The sequence below is a fragment of the Falco naumanni genome, chromosome 3 (assembly GCF_017639655.2).
Source record: "Falco naumanni isolate bFalNau1 chromosome 3, bFalNau1.pat, whole genome shotgun sequence".
Lineage (NCBI taxonomy): Eukaryota > Metazoa > Chordata > Aves > Falconiformes > Falconidae > Falco > Falco naumanni.
Window position 1 is genome coordinate 25808078 of NC_054056.1, and position 21057 is coordinate 25829134.

Below are 21057 nucleotides of genomic sequence, written 5' to 3' on the forward strand. Positions count from 1 at the left end.
TCTTCCAGAGATTGTGTTGATGTATTATTTGTTCTTTACTAGAAACTAATCATTAACAATGCAGAATGTGCCTGGTGATACGATGCAGAGCCAGGCAGAGCTATTTGAAGATAGCACTAAAAGACCCTGTGTGGACATCTGCACAATGCTGTATTGTCCAAAGGGACCCAGAGTACTATCAGTGCCATTCATACACAAGATATCTTTGTAGCCTAACAACCACGGGCGGGGGTGGGGCATTAGGTGCAGTGGGGAGAAAAAGGTTATCTGAAATAATTTTTCTTTTTCTTGCAGAAGTTCTCAGTTGTATGTGTAAGGTATAGAACACACTACAAAACCATCATTCATATATACACACATACACTGCACTGACTAGAGCACCTTATGTTTAACAATGTTCTTTCGAAGGATATGGAATGAAATTTTAAAGTTTCACAGACATAAGGCCACTTACACTTCCTTTCACTGCTGGAATTATGCAGTAAATTCATGCTATGATCAAAGAATACATCATAGACAAACTATTTGCCTCATCTATTCTTCACAAGAAATAGTTAAAAACAATTTTCTACCAAATACATAACTTCGTCTCTGTTAAGCCACTTAGGCATTACATTACCTGCCTCTTCATTGTTGCCAGGCAATAATGCCATATAAACCAGAGACAACTAAGCACCTAACAATGTCTTAAAAGTGATTACAATGATCTACGCAATAAAAAAAACAGCTGGGAGGAAGGTAACAACATCTGCAAAGATGCCTCCTTATCAAAAGGGGAAACTTACAACAGCAATTTCATTGGCACTGCAATTAAAATGAAGAATTAAGTTAATAAAAGTTTTGTATATGCATTTCGTAAGATAGCAGTTGTCTGTTAGTTTAACTTGGTGAAAGACAGCAAGCCATTGATCAGTGGTAGCATAATAGCCTTATACAATAAATAAGAATCAAAATTTGGAAACTGGGAAGAAGTTCCAGTGTGAAGTAAAATCATGAGAATCTAAATTACTGAATCCAGCATTTCATTAAACTGTTGGGTTTAATCCAGACAAGCATTTCTAGGTTGTCAAACAGAAATGTGTTAAAGTTTAAGACATCAAATAACTAAATTAGAAATAGCAAAAATAGAACAAGAATGAAGATAAGGTAATTTGATTTTTTTAAATCCTCTCGCCTAAAAATGTATGTAACAAGGCACATTACGAGAAATATCTTCATTTACTTTATTATTCAATTTGACTTAAATACCTGAAAGCAGTTCTCATAATTTAAGACAATGGGGAGAAGCTTAAATTGCCTTTTACAAAAGTAGTAATTTCATTGTCTACTAAAGTGCAATGATTGTTATGCCAAAAGTATCAGCAGAAAGTAAAAGCCACAAGACAAAACCCCCAAACCATGAAAACTAAGGTTTTGAAGACATTTAAAATAACAAATATATATATTAAACCACATTTTAAAGCAATTCAAAGCCAAAAATGTAACACTGAAAAGGTTTATAACATTTTACATTGTTCCCTGCAAAGCCTGTAACTTTGTATATTTTTCAAACCAGACTTAAATACTTTAAAAGAAAACAAATAATATTAGCATCCTCAGCACTTAAAAAAACCCAAACAAACAAAAACAGTGTACATGGAGTAAAATAAAGGCAGACAGGTTAATTCATTATAATATCTTGAAGCACTAAGCAATATGACTCGATTGTAAGTTATTTTTTAACTATATTCTTTCAGCTGTGCAGTAGGTGGTAGTGGTTTCAACAGTCCTAGAAGTCTTTTTGATATCTTAACAGCAAAACGTTTGAGCAATTTACTGTCAGCATTAAAAGCTGACTGCTGAATAGCATTCAGTTGAGAAAAGATGTAAAACATCCCTTATTCCTCACACAGAACTTCGTGCCCTTTAAGTTTTATTTCATAAATATTGACTTCAAATTTCTATTCACTCCAAAACATTCACATTTAAGACATTTCACATGCACAACACTACTGTCCCTTTTACACTAGAAAAGCACAAACTCTACTGAAAACTAAGTATTTCAAAGTTCCAGGTATCATAATTTTCCAAAGATACAAAGTGTTCAGAAACAAGGTAGTAAATACATTAGCACTGCCCAGTTGCAAACTCTTGGAGTATAGAGACAATTTTATTAAATATTTTTTGTTCAGTAGAAACCCAGTATATCATATTTTTATCGCTTTCCATTTTCCTCATAGGTTTAATTCTCTTCAAGTCTGTTATATTTGTGTGTTCTTGGAAGAATACGTGTAGGGTTAAGAGTCTTATCAGTGCTTAAATAAATATAGGGAGCTTATTTGCGACAAGTAGCCTTTTTGAGGTTTTCAGAAGTGCTGGTAGCTTATCTGCATGTTTAAGACAAAGTAGTTTTAAGGAAACCATCAATTTAAGATTTGTTTGTGCATACGCAAACCTTCATACAGTCTCCTTAAACTACTGATATCTGACAAGCTAAAACCATAAGGGAATGATGTGCTCAGAAAACCACCATGAGCCGTTCTACACATAGTGCTAGTGACATCACAGCTGCTAAAGCTGTTTCTTAAGCCCCATTCAAATCCACCTACACTTTAAAACAGGCCTAACAGTTGTTTTGAATGCTAAATAAGAATATTCAGCATTCAGAGAGATTCTGCTGATACAAAAGTCAGTTATCTTGCTATTTTACCTGAATTCAAGCAGAGTGTGTGTTCACAGCATTTTTCTATAATTACAATTTCAAAGCTTACCCAGCCAACAGTTAAGAACTAAGACTCCAAGTTTGGCACATACAGCAATTTTGTGGAGCGCCCCTTTATTTTATTACAACACTGTCAAGCACAATGACCCCATCCCCACGCATCAACCTGACTGGCAACTACTCAAGGTGCTTCATCTGAGCTTCAAACACACGACTTGCACCTTGCCTGCGACAGAGGCACATCAGGTGCAGTGCAGAAGGCCATCAGTTCTGACATTAGAGGGCAGTCTGCTCATTTGACTGAACCTCTGGATTCTGTAGTGCACGTTCCACATGCTTCCTTTCTCTTGCACTAGCATTCACGTTCATCAACTGATGAATCCACTTTCAGGAAGCTTCTCTTCAGATTAAAGGTTTCTTTGCACTGGTTGATTTTTTTTTCCCCCCTTCTACATAAGTCTCAAAGCGTTGCAAGAATCCTTGAAAATGATATAATTAACGTCAGTACTGTCTGTCCAACACCAAAGACAAGCGCTTCTAAGGGAGCCATATTCTTTCCAGCTACTCTGTAAATTCCAGCTACTGCAGCACCTAAGAATCACAAGAAAAACAACGATCAAATCACAGAAAGAGCCAAGGCTTAAATACGTTGCTTTTTTTTTTATAAAAAAAATTTACTGTGCCTATGCATCAACTATTTATAGAACATTACCAAACACTGCATTACTTTCTGGCATTATAAAACTATTAGCCTTGCTTTTATTTGTCTAGTTATGTCAGTCCTTCAGGAATGATTTTCCTCACTAAAAATGATTAACTTTTCCAACATCAGTGTCATTTAAGAAAACTGAATCTCGCCATTTCCCTGCAGACATCTTCAAATCTTTTCTTACATTTTTGCCTCCCACTAATTTGACAAAGTAGCAAAAAATCCTCTAAAAACTGCTTGTATAGGCAGGGAGAAGACAACAGAAAATTTTCTAATGTCTACAAAATAACTGTAAACACACATCTATCAGCTTAATTTAATATTTTGGTTGAATAACTGAGTCACATTTTACCAGTTTACTTTTTATTTAAACTACTAAATTGTTAAGAAAATTAAGAAAAAGATCAAAGTATTGCATTCTTATCCATGAATATGTATGAAAGGAAATTTCTAGCTAATATGATTTAGAGCTATAACACATTAAAAATTAAGAAACCACTTTTCCTCTACAGTTGTAATGCAAATCTTCAATGTATAACATCAAATGGCCAGGATAAACCAGAAATAAAATACTGCCGTGTAAACAAAGCCAGGTGCTGCTAACTGCCTTCTACTCTCTTTCATATACTGAATTTATCACATGCATTTGAACAAAAAAAATTCAGAGCAAATGTACAGCTGTGATGTCGTGGAGCAAATGCCTGAGGAAAAAAAGAGTCTTTGCATCAATCAATCAAAAGGATGTCAATACAGAACAACATTTTCTGTGCAAGCAACTTCTGAGCTTTATAAAGAATCTAAAATGTTCATTCAAAAAACTCAGACAGGCTTGTATACACCTGTGTCCATAGGTAAAAAATTTACTCAATCTAAACCTCTAGAATGAAGCTTTTGATACTTTCTGAACTAGTGATTTCTATACAGTGCTTACTTTCCTTGCCTGAAAAACAAACATTACGTTTATTGTCCTTTATTTCAGAATGAATTAATTTTTCCCAAAGACAAAAACTCAACATTCAATTACAGATCTTTGGTGTGTATGGCTCAGATGCTATCTAGTCTTAATTAAATGCTTTCAGAGATCACAGAGCCTTTTTCAGGCTCAAAAGACAGCTAAAAAGCCACTGTAATTTTTTTGTTAATAGGCAAGAGTTAATTTTTTGAATTTTCTTGGTTTTGCAGCATCATTAACAGGAATAGTCTGCTGAAGTAATCAAAAAACCATTAATGACACATAAATACATTAAGTCCCAACAGATTTTCTGAAAGCAGAATGTGTATCTGACTCATCTAACGCCTTAAAGTAACACTTCATTTTTACAAAAGTTTTAGAAAGAACAGAATTCACTAATAATTGTGGCTGTAACAGTATCTACAAACAGTATTCATGAGACTGTTAGGAGAGTAAATTTTGGGGGTTTTTTTATTTTTATCATTATTCTTTAAAAAAACATTCCGTAAAGTATTTTTTGTCAGAAATATCTCACCAGAAGGCTAGCCTTACATTATTTCACTCAGCTACCTTGCATACGCTTTTCCATTTTTTCCTTGAGTATTTGCTGTCAAAATTGAAAAGAGATCCTTTAGACTGAGCCCAGTACTGACACTGAAATTATTTTGATGATTGAACTCTCAAAGTGAATTCAAATTGACCAAATTGGAATACCAGATTTTGATGCTATTAGTTAATCAGTAACAGAAATTTTTGGCTTCTTGTGAAAACACTGAGCTATTCTGGAAAACATCAATAATAAAAACATAATTTTTTAGTTTAATTATTATGTTTTTATAATCAAGTAACAGTGTACAATACAGACTGTAATGCATAACCCAGCACAATTGGTACAGAGCCAAAGTATACCACGATAGGCTGCCAATGAGGGAAATGAGAATAAGTCACCAAAAAGCTTTGAGTGTGCTTGGAGACAGGAAGAACAGACACTTCTGGACAAAATACAGCTAAAAACCTTGCCTCAAACTGCCTGACATTTATCTGTGGTTGGCTTGGTTTTAGGTTTTGTGTTTGGTTGAGTGGAGTTTTTTTGGACAGTATCCACTGCTATTTAGTAAATCTCAATACTTCTTTTAATAATCATAAATTTCCATGGTTTTTCAAAGCCTAGAAACTGAAGGGTTTCCTGCTTTTCTATATGCTAGTAAAAAGATCCCAGAAGGCCAGAAAGTTTGAAAGATCTACCTGAGCAAAATTAAACTTGCATTATTTAATAATCTATACTGCATTCATTCACCTACAGAAGCAATGCAGAGGACTGGAAATACAAAATTAAAGTAATCTTGCTATTTCAGTTTTCTAAGCACTGGACCAGGCATATCCAAACAATTAAATACTTCAACTTGCAATCCCAGTTTGCAGCACAACAGCTATTAAAAATCCTCTCTAACATTTTATCACCATAATTTATCTTTAGAAGCTCCCCACAGAATTTTTTCTGCATGAAACTACCCAGTGCTGTCCAGAAACAAAAATATCTGAAAGTAAAAGTATTTGGCTAACCAAGTTGCAGTGCTCTGTGCAAAACCTCTGGAAACAGCACAACAAGCCTGCAGTCTAAGACTGGAAAAAGTTCCAAGTGAATTTACACATAAACAGTACTGCTTGCTTGTTAAATGTTTTGACCTGCAAAACTGGGATGCCAAAAATAAACTGTGTTGCTCCTCTTCTTATGCACAGATAAAAGACAAAGTATTTTCATCTGAGAAACACCAAACCTTCCCCACTATAGAATACTGTAAAAGCCTCATATTCCAGCATCACATTTCCTATCTTCAGTTCTTCAGAAATGCTCGTACACTGCTGACCTTGTAACAGGGCCACTGCCATTTTAATCATAGGACAGAAATCAGCATAACATGCAAGGTAAGGCACTCAACTGGTTCCACCTCACCTTAGCAAAAATACCAACCAGGAGAGTTATAATACTGAACTATACTGTGTTACATGATGGCAATTCTAGGCTGAGAAATACACAGCAATTAAAACAACCTTCTTAGGAAAGTCTTAATGAAACTTTTTAATGAAATTTGCATTTTTATTTAATCTTGAAAACCAACAAGCAAGGACTTTCAGTAGCAGTAAGAAATAATCTGTTGGAAATCTTCCATGAATGTGTGTAAAGTTGAAGTGGTACCACTGTTCCGATAATCTGGGCAATACGCAGAAAAATGGGAATGAAAGGCAGAAAGGCTTGCCTACAGACTATGATGGTGGTTAGCTTTACAATTCCTTACCCTCCAAGGCTTTTCAGGGTAGACTATCTTGTCAACAAGGTCTTCTGGCAGAAACAACTGCTCGGGTTAACACAGACCCCATTCAATTAACTGATTTTGACGCTGAGAACTCCTTACCAGCGTTGTTTCAAACAACAAAGCACAAGCTTCTTTCCTGTAAAAATAATATTCACTACTTCTCACCCCCCATCCCCAACAGAAAACTCACCATGGTTCTACTTGCTTAGGAAAGCTACCGTAGTCAATTTATAAGTTAGATAAACACTGCTGGATATGATAAAGCCAAAGCATCCTACTGATCTTATAGTACATATTTCATTATCGACACAGGTAACAGAACTTCTTAGGAAAGATGGAAGAACCGTATTGATACTTCTATGAAAATTCAGCATACTGCTTTAACAAAAAATGCTTAGCAGTTTATCTGTGGATACAATGCCAAGAAATATAAAATGTCTAAAAAAATGTATCAAGCGGTAGGCATTAGGCTAACAACATAAACTCTGTAACAGATGCCCTTCCCAAACAGCATTTTATTTTACCTAAAACAGCAGCATAGCTTAATTTATTTGGGGTGGGGGTGCTTGCAGGGGGGTGGGGGGAGGTGGGGCAGGGTGTCTAATGGCCTTCCTCCCTTTCCTCCTTACCCCAAATAAAACTGAAAGGAACATTATGGCCAAGTCAAGACTGGAAAGTTCTTTCAAATCCATGAGCCAAGCGTAACTTCTCCAAACAAATTTTCTTAGCTGTGAATCACTACCTACGTTGCACTTTAATTTCTTTTAAAAGGGCAAGGTACTATACTATCCGGGTGCAATTTAAAAAACTCCAGCAGACCCAAGAAAATGAGCAGGAATTCAGCCTTGCAACCAATGGAATCAGGGCCTCATTTCCAAAAGAAACTCATGCCTTTAAGGGTACTAAGAAGTGATCTTGATCAAAAGCTTCTGACAACAAAAAAATAATAATCTGCAACAAGCACAGTAGGGCAGGACTGCTCTTCCTGATCCCAAGAAGATATTACCTGCTGAGTATACACCTTTTGAATAGTTTGGTACCCAATGTTTCCAAAGTGAAAAGAGTAGGATGATTTCTGTACTCCTCTGACAATTTATAGTAGTTTTATCTTTACACAATAGAGGAGCAACTCAGTTGTCACTATCATTAGGATAGCTATATAACTAAGGCAAAATCCTTAATAAACAGTTAAATAACTTTGAAAAAGTGGGGTTTTTCTTTTTAGAAGTTAGATTAAAAAAACATACAAACACCAAAACAAAAGACAGACTTACTGGTTATCATTGCTCCAGTTACAGAACCCAGAAATCCAATGCTGACCACAATGACAGAGATCAGCCTCCCCTGCCTATGCCTCTGCAGCATCACAAACATTAATACTCCCACAGCACCATGGACAAAGAGAGAGGAGAAGAGAGCCCACAGGAAAACCCAGTACCACATCTCTGAAAGAAAGCAGTCAAATAAAGGGTTAATATTTCTGAGACAAGTACTTTGTAAGTAAGAAACTTTAAAACATTGCATACAACCAACAGTAAGGGAGCAGCAATACTGATTTCAATCTTACAAGGAATGAATGTGACAATATCAGCATATGCTCAAGACACTTTCCCACTTCTAGCAGTCTATCAAAAAGCAACAATACTATTATGATCAAAAAACTATAAAAAAGATTTGTCACAATTCGTAACTCAGATGTATTATTACAAGAATTCTGTCATTCTTTTTAACGGTTTCTTTAAACAATGTTAATTGCAGCTTCTTACCAGGTATTGTAACTACTCCCGAGGAATGAAATATTCTCTGAAACAAAAACCGAACCAGAAAAAAGTCAAGAATTGCGGGTTGTTTTTTGTTTGGCTGTTTTTTAATACAAAAAGAGACAGCATCAGGTAACATCAAATGGGAAAACGGAGATTGAAGACTTCAGTTTATCTACCCAGGAGCTGTAACAAAGTGTCCCATTGAATTAGCTTCAAAGGCACAAATAAAAACACTACAATTTCAACAAGAAATTTTAACACATCTAACTCCTTGCTTATAATTGCTTAGCACAGAACTTCAGAGACAGGTAGTCACTATTATTTAAACTACTAAGCAAGGAACTAGATCATGAGAACATGTGGAGTACAAACATTTCACTGAAGAATGGCAGACATGATCATTACCTTCAAGGAAATGGGCAGGAACCATCAATGAAACTACATAAGTAGTAAAGAACCTTTCTCACTTGGTTTTACTATAACTTAGTAGGGTGGCAAAATGCAACAAAAGAGAAAAAAATATTTTTTAAGTCAACTACAGTAGGAATAGATCATCACAGAATTCAGCAAATTGGGGCACATTTTCCTGACTGACATAATCCCATGAAACTGTCATTAATTCAGGTTTTTTGCTGCAGTTCCACCTCAAAAAAATAATACAGCTTCCTTACAACAGCAAGATACTCGCTGTCTATGAGGTGAGCCTGTACTATTTATCACAGCTTGACACACACCAGTCATTGGAGCAGAAATACGACTCAATTAGCTAACTTAAGTACTTAGCAGTTCTAACAAAACATACTGTGAAAGGATGCTGAGAAAGAATGGTTGCTACACGACAACCACAGCCCTTTGGGTCCAGTGTCAATATTGGATGTATAATCATAGCACAGAGTTTAAGCTTTTCACTTAGCAGTACTTAGAGTAACTCAACCCTTCCCTGTTCACACAGACATAAAAAGTAGAACTATGTCACAGGCCTTAAAACTCCTCTGAATTATGGCAACCAAAAGGCCCTCTTCAGAGAGCAGCAAGGAAGGTGGGTGGTAAATTACATTCAATTAAGATTTCAGCTGTAGTTCCATAACTAAATTTCCTTCCCAAGTGCTTGAATATACACACACATATACCGACAGGGGCTCCAAGCAGCTCTCCTCAGATCTTCCATCCCTTCACTCTGGCCCCAAGTTGGGTGCCAAAAATCCTTGCAAAAGGAAAATGACTGCAGTACGGTTTCACTAGATGTCTCACCATTCTCAGAAGCTACTGTGACAGAACAGTGGCAAGAGTGCCAAGTCATCACTCTGCAAACACCTGACAAACCCTTCTACTAGCATTAAGAAAGATAAACTGCTGATATCTAATCTGCCATGGTCATGGGGAGTTTGGGAGGGGAACCCCTCCTGTAGTCCTAACAAGCCTCGTCTGTTACTGGTACAGCTTGGGTATTCCCATTGTTTTTTTCTAGTGGAAGCAAATCAGCAAGGAGATGAATCAAAGGATCTGTCAATACAGAACCCAGCAGTTCTGCTAGACCTACAGTTTGGCCATAGAGAAATAAGCCTTAGAAGATAGTAAAAAAGTTTACTTCCCTGCAAAGTAAATCACATACAATTTCAGGTGGGAAAACCCTGTCAGGAATGAACATTTTCATTCTTCTAGCATACATCAGAAGAGCTGCCAGGGATGACCCTTTCATCGAAAGATGTCACAAAAACAGATTCCTAACAGCTCAAAACACTATTCTATTAAAATATCAACTAAGCTGTCCCATGGAGGATCATTTCCATGAGGACCAGACTGTTCACAGGTAACAAATAATAATTTTAGAGGTATGGACTGAGCAGACTAGTTCAGCAATAGACTGAACAGGTCCTCAAGTCTAAACTGCTTTGGCAACACTGGCAGTGAAATCACCCACAAGGTCTATGCTCCATTTTACCACATGAGTAACCATGAAGAGCAGAAATTAGAAAGAATGTATCTAGTAGGCAAGACCAAGCATTGCCTTGCTTGCAGATGTTGATCTCTGAAGACCTTCCACCTACAAGGTATTATGTGCCTATTCTTCAGTCTCCCAATTTAGTTCTCCACAGTAATGTGGTTGAGCCCATCTCCCAGATTACTCAGAGAAGCACAAAATTAAACTGTTGGCAGGTGAACATGATGCTGAATGCAGCTTTAAAACTTGTTCTTATACAAAAGAGGGTGTTTTGCTTTGTGTGCCAGTAAATACTGTAGTGGAAATGCTGTCTATTCTCTGGACACAACATCCTTTCCTGCAATTAAGTCTGTCACACAATTTCATACCACTCAGCATACACTAATAAGCAAATTACTCAGGAAAAGAGGCCTGGATTATCAGGACAGTGCTGACAATATTCTTGACCCAAATTTTCATTTCTCTTGAGTAAGACAGATTGCAGGAGATGAAACATCAACTATCAAAAAAAAAATCAAGGACCTCTGCAATATTACTAAAGTAAAGATAACCTGATACTCCAGAGATACTCTGAGAACACATATTTCAAATCTGCAGTTGAAGAAAATGCTTGGTTCTTAGGTAAGGTTACACAACAACCGCAGGCTTCTAAGACTGGCAAACACTCCATAACTATGACAATGGGGTATTGATCAGTATCATCCCATCAGTCCTTCCACAATCTAAAAACAAACTTCTGGAAGGTGTGCTGTCATGGATACTGACTTCAGGTACATATCAACTGATTTCATAAAACTGCATCAGAATGAGACAAACTCATCCTCATTTAACATGAATCCAAACACTGGCAGACTCCATCATTCCAGGTGAGGGGGGACCTGCAATTATGGCAGCCTATTCAGCAGCCAGTTACTCTAGAGTGAGCTGCCAATATATAGATATGCTACGGGGAGAAGCAGCAAAGCTCTTGACATTGTCTCTCAGCAAATGTACCTGGGGGACGCTCTAGACACTGAAAGCTGCACTTCCAGTCATTCTCTCCTAAAATACCATTGCAGCTGAAAAGCTTGAAACTGGACCAAGAAAGTCTGACTCTTGAGACAGTGCCATTCCCTGTTAACATCCACAGAGTTTATAGGCATTGCACCACCTTTCAGGAAATCAGTGTCTGCAGACATTGTCAGCCCCCAACAGCTAGAAAAGGCAACCAATTTCCAGTCTTTGACCTTCCCAGACTTATTAGGATGAGTCTATTTTTAGAAGATTATGGGAAAGCTAACTACTGCTCTGTAACTAAGGAACCAAAAATATTTACAAACCTTTAAACAACAAAATAGCTGCACAGTGAGCAACTATCTTAGGTCTTTTTTAATTTTTTCCTGGTTTCAGCAGGGATGGAACTAACCTCCTTCTTAGTAGCTAGGGCAGTGCTGTGTTTTGGGTCTGATTTGAGAACGATGTTGATAACCCACTGATGTTTTTAGTTGCTGCTGGGTAATGTTTATACTAAGTTAAGGACTTCTGTTTTCTTGGGCCCTGCCAGCCAGAGGGCTGGATGGGCATGAGAAATTGGGAGGGGACACGGCCAGGACAGGTGACCTGAACCAGCCAAGGAGGTATTCCATACCATGGGACATCATGCTGGGTATATAAACGGGGGGGGGGAGGTTTGGAAGGTGTGATTGTTGCTGCGGGACTTACTGAGCATCAGTCAGCAAATGGTGAGCAGCTGCACTGCGCGTCACTTGTTCTTCCTTCCTCCCTTTTCCTTTGGTTTTTATCCTTTTCCCCACCTTTCCATTATAACTGTTATTATTATTGTTGTTGTTCTTACCTTTTTATTCTGTTTAAATTATTTATTCTTATCTCAATCCTAGAGTTTTACATTTCTTTCCGATTCTCCTCCCCACCCCTCTGGGTGGGGGGGAAGTGAGCAAGCAGCTGCATGGTGCTTGGTTGCCAGCTGGAGTTAAACCACAACAACATTCCAAATCAAGCTCAAGGAAAATCAGCATCACCTCTCACTTCGTATTTAAGCCACCAGACATGAGACTAGAACCAGCCCCAAGTGTCCTGTTGGGTAACAGAATATAAACTTGAGTTCTTTGATACACACTTCCTTCTCCTGGTCCTTAAAAGCAACGCACATGTTGAATTCATTCAGAAGGAAATCAGAGAACACCCAGAAATATTCCTTGTTGCACACAAATGCAGCTGTAGTGTTTAAAGAAACCAGTGAGAAACCAGCACTCCAGAGGCTTAGGTTGCCAAGTCAGTGGTATTGTCAAGTCAGTGATGCAAGAAATACAGGTAGTTACACACACCTGCAATAACCCAGTACTTTCTTACTATAAGTTATCCATAATACCTTATAATGTTGCCAAATTGACTGTAGATGCTAAAACTTGTAGGTATTCAGAAGACTTGGAGGCGAGTGGGGTGGAATGGGGGAACACCTTCAAGTCCAGCTGAAGGCAAGAGGGAGGAAGAATCAAAACTTTGAGAAGGAGACAGAAGGGGGAAGTGACAGTTGTGGACAAAAAAGGTAGGGACATATACCTATGATACTTCTATTTGCAGAGGGCAGGCAGCAGCGTGAGGGACATAGCAAGCAGTGGAATTAATTGTCTGTGTCCTGTAAGTAGGCAAATTACTCAAGAGTTCATCTTCTATTTGGAGTTGATTTGGGCAACTCTATCAAATATACATGCTCTAGATTATGCACCCTTTACCAAATGACATACTTAAATCTGTTAAACGAAAGTAGCTGAAAAGCTTTTCTTTATCAAGTTACTAGACAAGCTATGAGCAGACTGACTAGAAGGGTTGGGTTTTTCATTCCTCCCCTGCCCTCACACACACACACATTCCCACTAGAGATCCTTACCTGCCGCAACAAGAACTGGATTTTAAAAGCAAAGGAAGACAAAAGTCTCCCTGAACAGGAAACAAAGTACAACTCTGCTACTTAATCTTGCAGTTGGAACTATTCTAGCATCTTCCCTCAGTACCAAGATCCTCTAAGTTTCCTACAGAGCCATTATAGGATTTTTTTTTGAATGGTTATTAGCAATGAATAGACAATAATTTATATTTTGTATCAGGATGCAACAATAGAAAAAAGGAATAACCACACTACTCAAATATTCTGGAATGACAGCTTACCTAATCATCATATGACAGTAGCATTTCAAAATCCGATATCAAAGAAATTGAGAACTTGATCACACAAAGCTTTTTAATCATTCATTTAGATCATCTCTTTCTTCCTCTTGCAAAGGTGGCTTTTCTTGTGAGGGACTCAATTCAACAGCAGCATAACTTTCAGAAAACTTACAAGACATACAAAATCAGAGCCTTATAATAATAATTTATGAACCTTTTCTCAGTCATCTTTGTCATGTTAAAGTTGCTGTTAAAAAACAAAAAAACTGCAATTCAGAGAATTTTATCAATTGACTATTTTACATAAGTGTTTCCTGTTCTTTAGGTACAGACTACACATTTATTAGCAATTTTTCTGAATCCAAGAATTTTCTTTGTCTTCCTGAATAGGTACTATCCACTTGGTTAAACCACCACCTCACTTCATTAAAACATCACCTTAGTCTGGGAAGCTGAAACAGGACAAATCACTTTTAGTACCTTCCCTAGGAAAGGCAGGAAAAATCATCCTTTCTTATCCTGCTTTATTTACTCTTTTTAAGCCTGGTAGTTCAACACACTCACTTATTTACTTCTGCTGATTAACTGGGCCAGTGATGAAGACAACCAAGTAAGGTGTTTAACACAGATGACCAAGGTAAGGAGGACAGCCCATCTTTTAAGCAAACTAGAGGAGGCTACAAGCTCCACAAACCTAGAGGACAATACAGTCATTCTTATCCTGACATGCTGAGGGCAGAGAACTTGTTGCAAAACTTTAAGCAAAGAATGGGCTGGGGATAACACAGAGATGCCACTAGGAAACAGAGAATGTGGACCTCTGAACACAAATGGGCCAAACTTTGATTGCTCAAAAATACCCGAGTAGTTGAGAACTTTTTTTGCAATACCTATATGGGCAAGGAAGTGAGACTGAAGTGTCTTAAACAGCTGTACCAGCACGTTCTTATGTCCTATATACTAACTGACACTTTAAGAGGTATAACTTTACCTTAATGATCACTGTTGCTACCTTGATTAAAAAAAACACACTGTCAAAAAATTTCAGTCTTTGCATAGCTAATAGTAATTAGCTTGCTGTTTTGGCGATACAAACATTCAGTCAAGTCCTCATAGAGCTAGTGAAGAGACACAAACAGAATAAAATTTTAAAAAAACCTTCCAACTTCTTTTGCATAACCCTAAGAGTTTCAAAGCTTACTTTCAGTGTATCCAAATCACTTTAAGTAGCCAAAACACAACTTATTTGTAAATAAAATTCTACAGTTCCCAAAGAAATACAGGGAACTAGGAAAGATCCAGTACTTACTGGCTTACAAGCACATCCAATCTATTGCACAGATGCCATAGGTTTTCTAATAAGGACAACTGCAACCTATTTTTCAGGTTGATTTTAAATTCTCAGCACTTAACCACTACCTTAAACCCTGTTTTCAGTTTATGTTCCTTTCCACTGGTTTGATTTGGGTGGGGATTTTTTCTACCAGAAAAGCTGCAAGGCTCAAGTGGCTTTTAAATCATGCCCTATCACTCCAGTTTTAGAGGCGTATTTTGTTGATTTAGGTATTTATACATATTGGATACATATCATACATTATGCTTGTGTACTATATATATACATTATACCTATATTAGTGTAGGTATACACAACCTTCAAGACTAGAAAAAGAGCTTTTAAAGCATGCCAGAGTTAAGAACAGCATTCATATTACTTCCATCATATCAACACTTGAAGTTGCACATTCTATCAACAGCTTCATCCTGGGCAAACCAAAATGCAAACACACAAAGTCTATAAACGCTAACAATTTCAAGTATTAGCTATATAAATGAGCATGCTGTCCTACTGCCACTCAGCATCAATAAACGTGGAGTACCTCCTTAGCTCTTCATCTTCAGCATTTTTCTTTTCCTCTAGCCCTTAGCTCGTTTTGCCAAATAAATAATGATCACCTATAACATTTCATAAATCAAAACAGATTACTCCAAAAGAAATTATCTTTTGAGATTTTGATCTACGCACCCAACCTACCATCTACTACCCGGATAAAGAAAGGACAGTATATTATACCTGCAAATGTAAATCAGTTTTTTACGTATAACAGTATTTCCTCCATCACTGGGTCCCTTTCCTTAATTATTGTATTAACCAGTACTTTCAAAGTTAACAGGACTATACAGGCAAACTGTTCTTTGGAGATGCTGATTGTTTGGCTGCATTAAGCAGAAGAGAAGCAATTGCTCAACAGTATTTAAATCGTAAATTACAGATTAGTCCTCTCAGGTTACAGGATAGGGGACAAAGACATCATCCAGACAATCAGGGATGAATATGTAGAAGATAGAACTTAGGGGAAAAAAAGAATAAAAATTTAACAGACAAGGAATACCTTCAATGTGGCACCCATAATCTCTTAGAAATGTTCACTTTCAACAAATTCAGGAGTTACTACTGTCTAGCACTTTAAAATTATACACTTTGAAATAAAAGTCTACAAAAACAGTTGCTGGAGTCTTGAGCTCACCACCTTAGGACACCAGGAGGAAGAAAACTCTGACTTCAGAAGTCAATACAGTACAACACAAGCTTTTTCCCCCCCATAAACTTCTCTGCACGCAGTGAAAACAACATTCTCCCCACACCTCCTCAGTGGCTAATACAAAACCTACTCAGACCAGAAGCTTATACTTTTTGTACATGCAATAACCAGATGCAAACAAAACATCTACGTTGGTTACAGGAAGAGTAGAAATATCACCAAGTTTTTCATTGTGGAAGTAGCCTTTAAAGAAATAATTTATTTTAATGGGTACTCAAACTGGGATTATTATTTTCTTTTGAGTTCAGATTCCGCTATTGCCCAACTTCTTCTAGCAAACGCTGATCTAACACTAACTCTAAAACACAACCCATTCACACAAAGGGGCTGTTCTTGGGATTTGCTGGAGGAGGTAAAACAGGGTGATGTAAAAGACACCTCTCCCATGGTTACTACAGCCTTACCTTCACCTCCCAAGTCAAGGCAGGAAAACACAAAGCAAAGTACATTGTGTTGGTGGGCCTAGATTCAGCTACAACGAACAGTGCTTGCAGGTTTAGCTATTGCAGTGTGTTGTGATTGTGGCAGGAATTAAATTGTTTGCGGTCTCCTGGGTACTTTGGGCCATATATGAAAGACAGAATTTCTTTTTCTTGAACCTAGATCAGATATAAGGTATAAAAAAAATAATGGCTCAGCTTCTCATTAAGAGGAAAAAAACCACCAAAATTAAACCATTCATGTTTGTAGCATTCCTGATTTAGGCTGGAGTTCATATCAGGTTCCTGTTGAAAGTTTTGACAAAATAATGCATTTTTAAGAAGGATGTTGATAAAATTTTACAGCTTTGTGCAAACATAATCAACACTGTTTAGATAAACACGGTAAATTTTTACTTGTGCAACTTACAAGCCAAGTCCAGACCACAACTTTTTAGTCTAAAAGTATGTACAACACAGTCTTAAAGAATATTCATGGAGCACTGTATATTTATGAAATTTTTTTCCCAGTACTCTGAAGGAGTTTCTCCTTATACTTTACAGAGATGGAAAAGCAAATAAATTAAGTAGTCAAACAAGACAAACTCATTCACACAGCTGTTTTCTTAGCATAAAAAAAAGAATTTATGTTTCTGAACAAAGAGTTTACTTTGGTAAGTATTTCAGGAGCGTTTTACCTAAGTTTAACAACAATTATTTGTTTAATATTAATTCTTCTATTAAAAACAATCTCCTAAGATATAATCGGTAACAGTGTATCTTATAGAGAAAATCCAGTGAAATTATTAACTGTCAACAGTCCATAAAATACAGTGCAACAGGCTGGCATTCAAGTTCCAATTCAAGAACTGTAGCGCAACTACAACTGACACAGACAATCTCCAATAACACTACCAGGGATAAGTCATTATTTTTCAGATTCTTTTAATTAAAAAGAAAACCCATTCCACATTAAAAATACCTTGCACAACCCCTCGTTATATTGCAAAAGTGTCAAGAAACAAGCTGGCTTATTGCAAAAGAATGAAGAAACAAACTGTTTTGCTTACTTAACACTCAGCACTGAATTTCACAGAAATGTGTATGTTGCAAAATGTTCTAATAAGAAAAACTTTATAGAGGATGTCTGGCACAAAGAAAAGTTAAAGGGGAAAGTTCACAATGGATTTAAGAGTACAAGATGTATTTTTATAAGTATGTAAAAATACTCAGAAAATGAGTTGTATTAGTGTGGTGACACACTTGTATCTGGAAAACAATTACTAGACATCTTAAAAAGTTCACGGATCAAATAAAAAATCTCTATAACCTTTTCATTACATTTACAAGAGCAAGTAAAGTAATAAAGCCTAGGATGATCACTTTGTTTGCTACAGCTCCAACTTCACCTAGACCTCTATTTTCATCATACTTCTTCCACCTTGAATAGATTGTAAATATATTTATATATATATATCAATCATTACTATACAGGGGGGGAAAAGATGGCATAAGAATGTCTCATTAATATTAGAGTATTTTCATAAATATTTAAAATACATCCCCTTCATCAACATTTTCCACTAATCCATCACCACCTGACATACCCCTATACCAAGAAGAAAGAATTCACCCAGTAACATCTCTGCTACTGACACCAAATCTCTGCTTATTCAGAGCTGGAAGCTTATGATTTTGTTTACCCCTGGGCAGAATAGGAGATCAGAAGATACACCTCTCCACTACATGCCATGGGTCTCACAGAAGTCCACATCCAACGAGCATGAGATTAAGCAGAAAAAAAGCCAGCTCTTGCCAAAGCCAGCTAAAGCTCCCCTCTCCTAACAGAGGGGGAAGCCCTGGCTCTGCTTTGGTTCACAGAAGTTTTTCAGAAAAGCACAGCCTAAGAACCCCTGATGCTCAAGATTATGTCTATGAGTCAGGAAACCTCTGCCACCTCCTTAACTCCTACAGCTCCCATTGTCCACGGAGCTGGTGGTGGGGTGGGGGAGAAGCCTCGAATTCCCCGTTAATTTCTCTGGGTTTTTTGTAGGTTTTTTTTTTCATAGCTGTCAAACGCCAACGAGCATCTATCCAAAACCCACCCAAACCAAACCACTCCCCCAAACATACTCCAGCCTTCCATACATATTTATATATTCACACATGCTTCCTACAACCCTTTACTCACACACAGGGATCTACCAGCTCGCTCATATACACATACCCTATACCATTAGCCTTTTATTATATCTATACTACAAAAGTGAGCGAACACAGTCACACCCTCGGCTTCTTTACTCGAGCAGACCCGGGCACACAGCCCAGTCCTCCCGCCGCCGAACACGCAGCTCCCTCCGGTTCCCCCGGGGATAAACACACGTTATGTAGGTGCCCAAGGAGCACCTCGGCCCGCTCGCACACAGCCGGCTCGGGCACACAGCCCCCCGCCATGCCACACACCCACGCCCGCCATTGTGTGCCGCGGGGGTCGCTCCCCCGCCCCGCCGGGCCCACCGCCCCCCCCCGCCCAGCAGCCCGTCCGCCCCGGCCCCCACGCGTGCGGCACGGCCAGCCCCCCCCGCCGCCCCGCACGCCCACCGCCGCCGTTACCGGTGAGGTGGCGGAGGACGGTGCCGTGAGCCCACAGGCTCAGCACTTGCTGCACCGACAGGTTGATCATAGAGTTGTCTCCCGCTTCCACCTTCATCGCGGCGGGCGGGCCGGCGGCCTCTCCGCCGCCGCTCCTCAGCCGGGGGGGACGGGCGGCAGCGGCGGCCTGGCGCCGGGCGCCTCTCGCCGCCGGACCGCGGGGCTGGAGGGCTGCGGCGGTGAGGAGCGAGAGGGCGGGGAGGCGGCAAAGGGGCCTCCGCGCCGCGGGGGAGACATCGAGGACGGAGGAGGAGATAGCGGCTGGGGAGGGGGAGTCGAGCGATCGGGCCGGCCGCTGGCGTTTCCCCGCGGCTCAGGGGCAGGGCGGGGCGGCCCCGAGGTGCGAGCCGCCGGCGGGGGCGGCCGGCAGGGCCCGCGCGGAGCCCGTCGCCGCCTCCTTCTCCATCGGTAACGGCCGCCGCCTCGCCAACGGCGCCGTCACGCCGGCCGCGGGCATCACCTGGAGCGGGGCGGCTGCCAGGCCCCCCCCGCCTCACACGGGCGGCTCCGTGCAGCAGCGGCCCCGCCCGCAGCCGAGGGGAGAGGGCGGCGCGTGCCGCCCGCGGCTCCCGCCGCGAGACGCCCGCCGCCGCCGGAGGGGCGGGAGGGGCGGGAGGGGGGAGGGGTGGGGCGGCCCCGCGCAGGCGCGGGGCGGGGCACGGGCACCGCCGCCGCCCGGGGTGTGGGGAAGGGGCAGCGGCCCGGCGACCGTTAAGCAGCGCGCGAGCCGCACGCCTCTCCCTGATTGGCCCCGGCCGCGGGGGCGGGGTGGCCCCACGTGCCGCTGGCGGCCGCTCGGGCCGGTGGGGCCGCCCGGGGCCCCCTCACCTGGCGGGCGGGACCGGCCCGGGACCGGCAGTTAAGAGACGGGGCGGCTCTTCCCCGCGGCGTTAAAGCGCCAAGCTCCGGGGAGCGCGGGCGTTAGCAGCCCGCGGCGGGTCTGAGGCTCCCCGGCCGCCCCCGGTCGCCGCTGAGGAGAGGTAAGGGCGCGGTGAGCTGCGGGGCCGGGCCGGGCAGCCGGGGCGCACAAGGTGCATGCTGCCCGGGACGGCCGGAGCTGCCGCAGCTCGGGTGATAACCGGCTGTGCCGCCGAGGAGCTGTCATCATGAGGCAGCATCCGGCGCTGCGACATCCCCGCCTGTTCCTCTGAACCCCGGAGCTCTACAGGCCCTGCTGCTGCCGGTTAAAGCCCTCCGAAGTTAGAAAACGTGAGAAAGCTTGCACAAATCTGGATTCTGTAACCATCCTTCAGTTAGTTCCTTTGCTTTAAAGAACTAATTAAAAGAAGCAGTCTTTAAGCTGAATGCTGCCCCTTCCAAAGCCCAGGATGCATAGCCCTTAGTGATTCAAAAGCCAGCAATTTCCCCCTCATTCTTAAATATGTGTCCCCACGCCGTATTCAGCGCGCGCATTTCCTCACTGGCCTTCCTTCAACAGTGCTTGCTATAGTTCTTCATTTTATGTCAGCATCCTTTGATGTAAGGGTAAAGTAATTTGCAATTTATAGATAAAGAGCCACAACCAATAAATCGGCTAATATCCTGCTTGATGCCAATGACCTGGTTTTTTTTCAGACAGACTATTGCGGGATGTTTGGCTCAGTGGACCGCTCCCAAAGCCTTTTGTTTGCTGCTGACAATGCTTGGCATTTCTGCAAATAGGTATCAAGCCAGGCAATGAGAAACTCACAGTGAACAGCTCCCTGGAGGGCTCTGGGTTTGACTGATTAAGCACAGGATCACTGCGATGGATAAAGAGCGCAGCTGCTGAGCCAGGTCCTGTTCTGTGGTTGAGGGTAGGTCCAACCCCCCTCGTCCCGCAATCCCGCCACCTTACAG

At 40.5% G+C, this 21057-nt stretch overlaps 1 protein-coding gene across 1 annotated transcript; it reads right to left on the minus strand.

Moving 5' to 3' along the window:
- Positions 1 to 1209: 1209 nt before the first annotated feature.
- On the minus strand, positions 1210 to 19832 carry TMEM170B (transmembrane protein 170B). Its single transcript, XM_040587064.1, has 3 exons — positions 19180 to 19832; positions 7952 to 8122; positions 1210 to 3292 (listed from the first exon to the last, which is right to left on the minus strand). The coding sequence occupies exons 1-3, from the start codon at positions 19274 to 19276 to the stop codon at positions 3162 to 3164; spliced, it is 399 nt and encodes a 132-aa protein (XP_040442998.1). The 5' UTR covers positions 19277 to 19832; the 3' UTR covers positions 1210 to 3161.
- Between the last annotated feature and the right edge of the window lie 1225 nt (positions 19833 to 21057).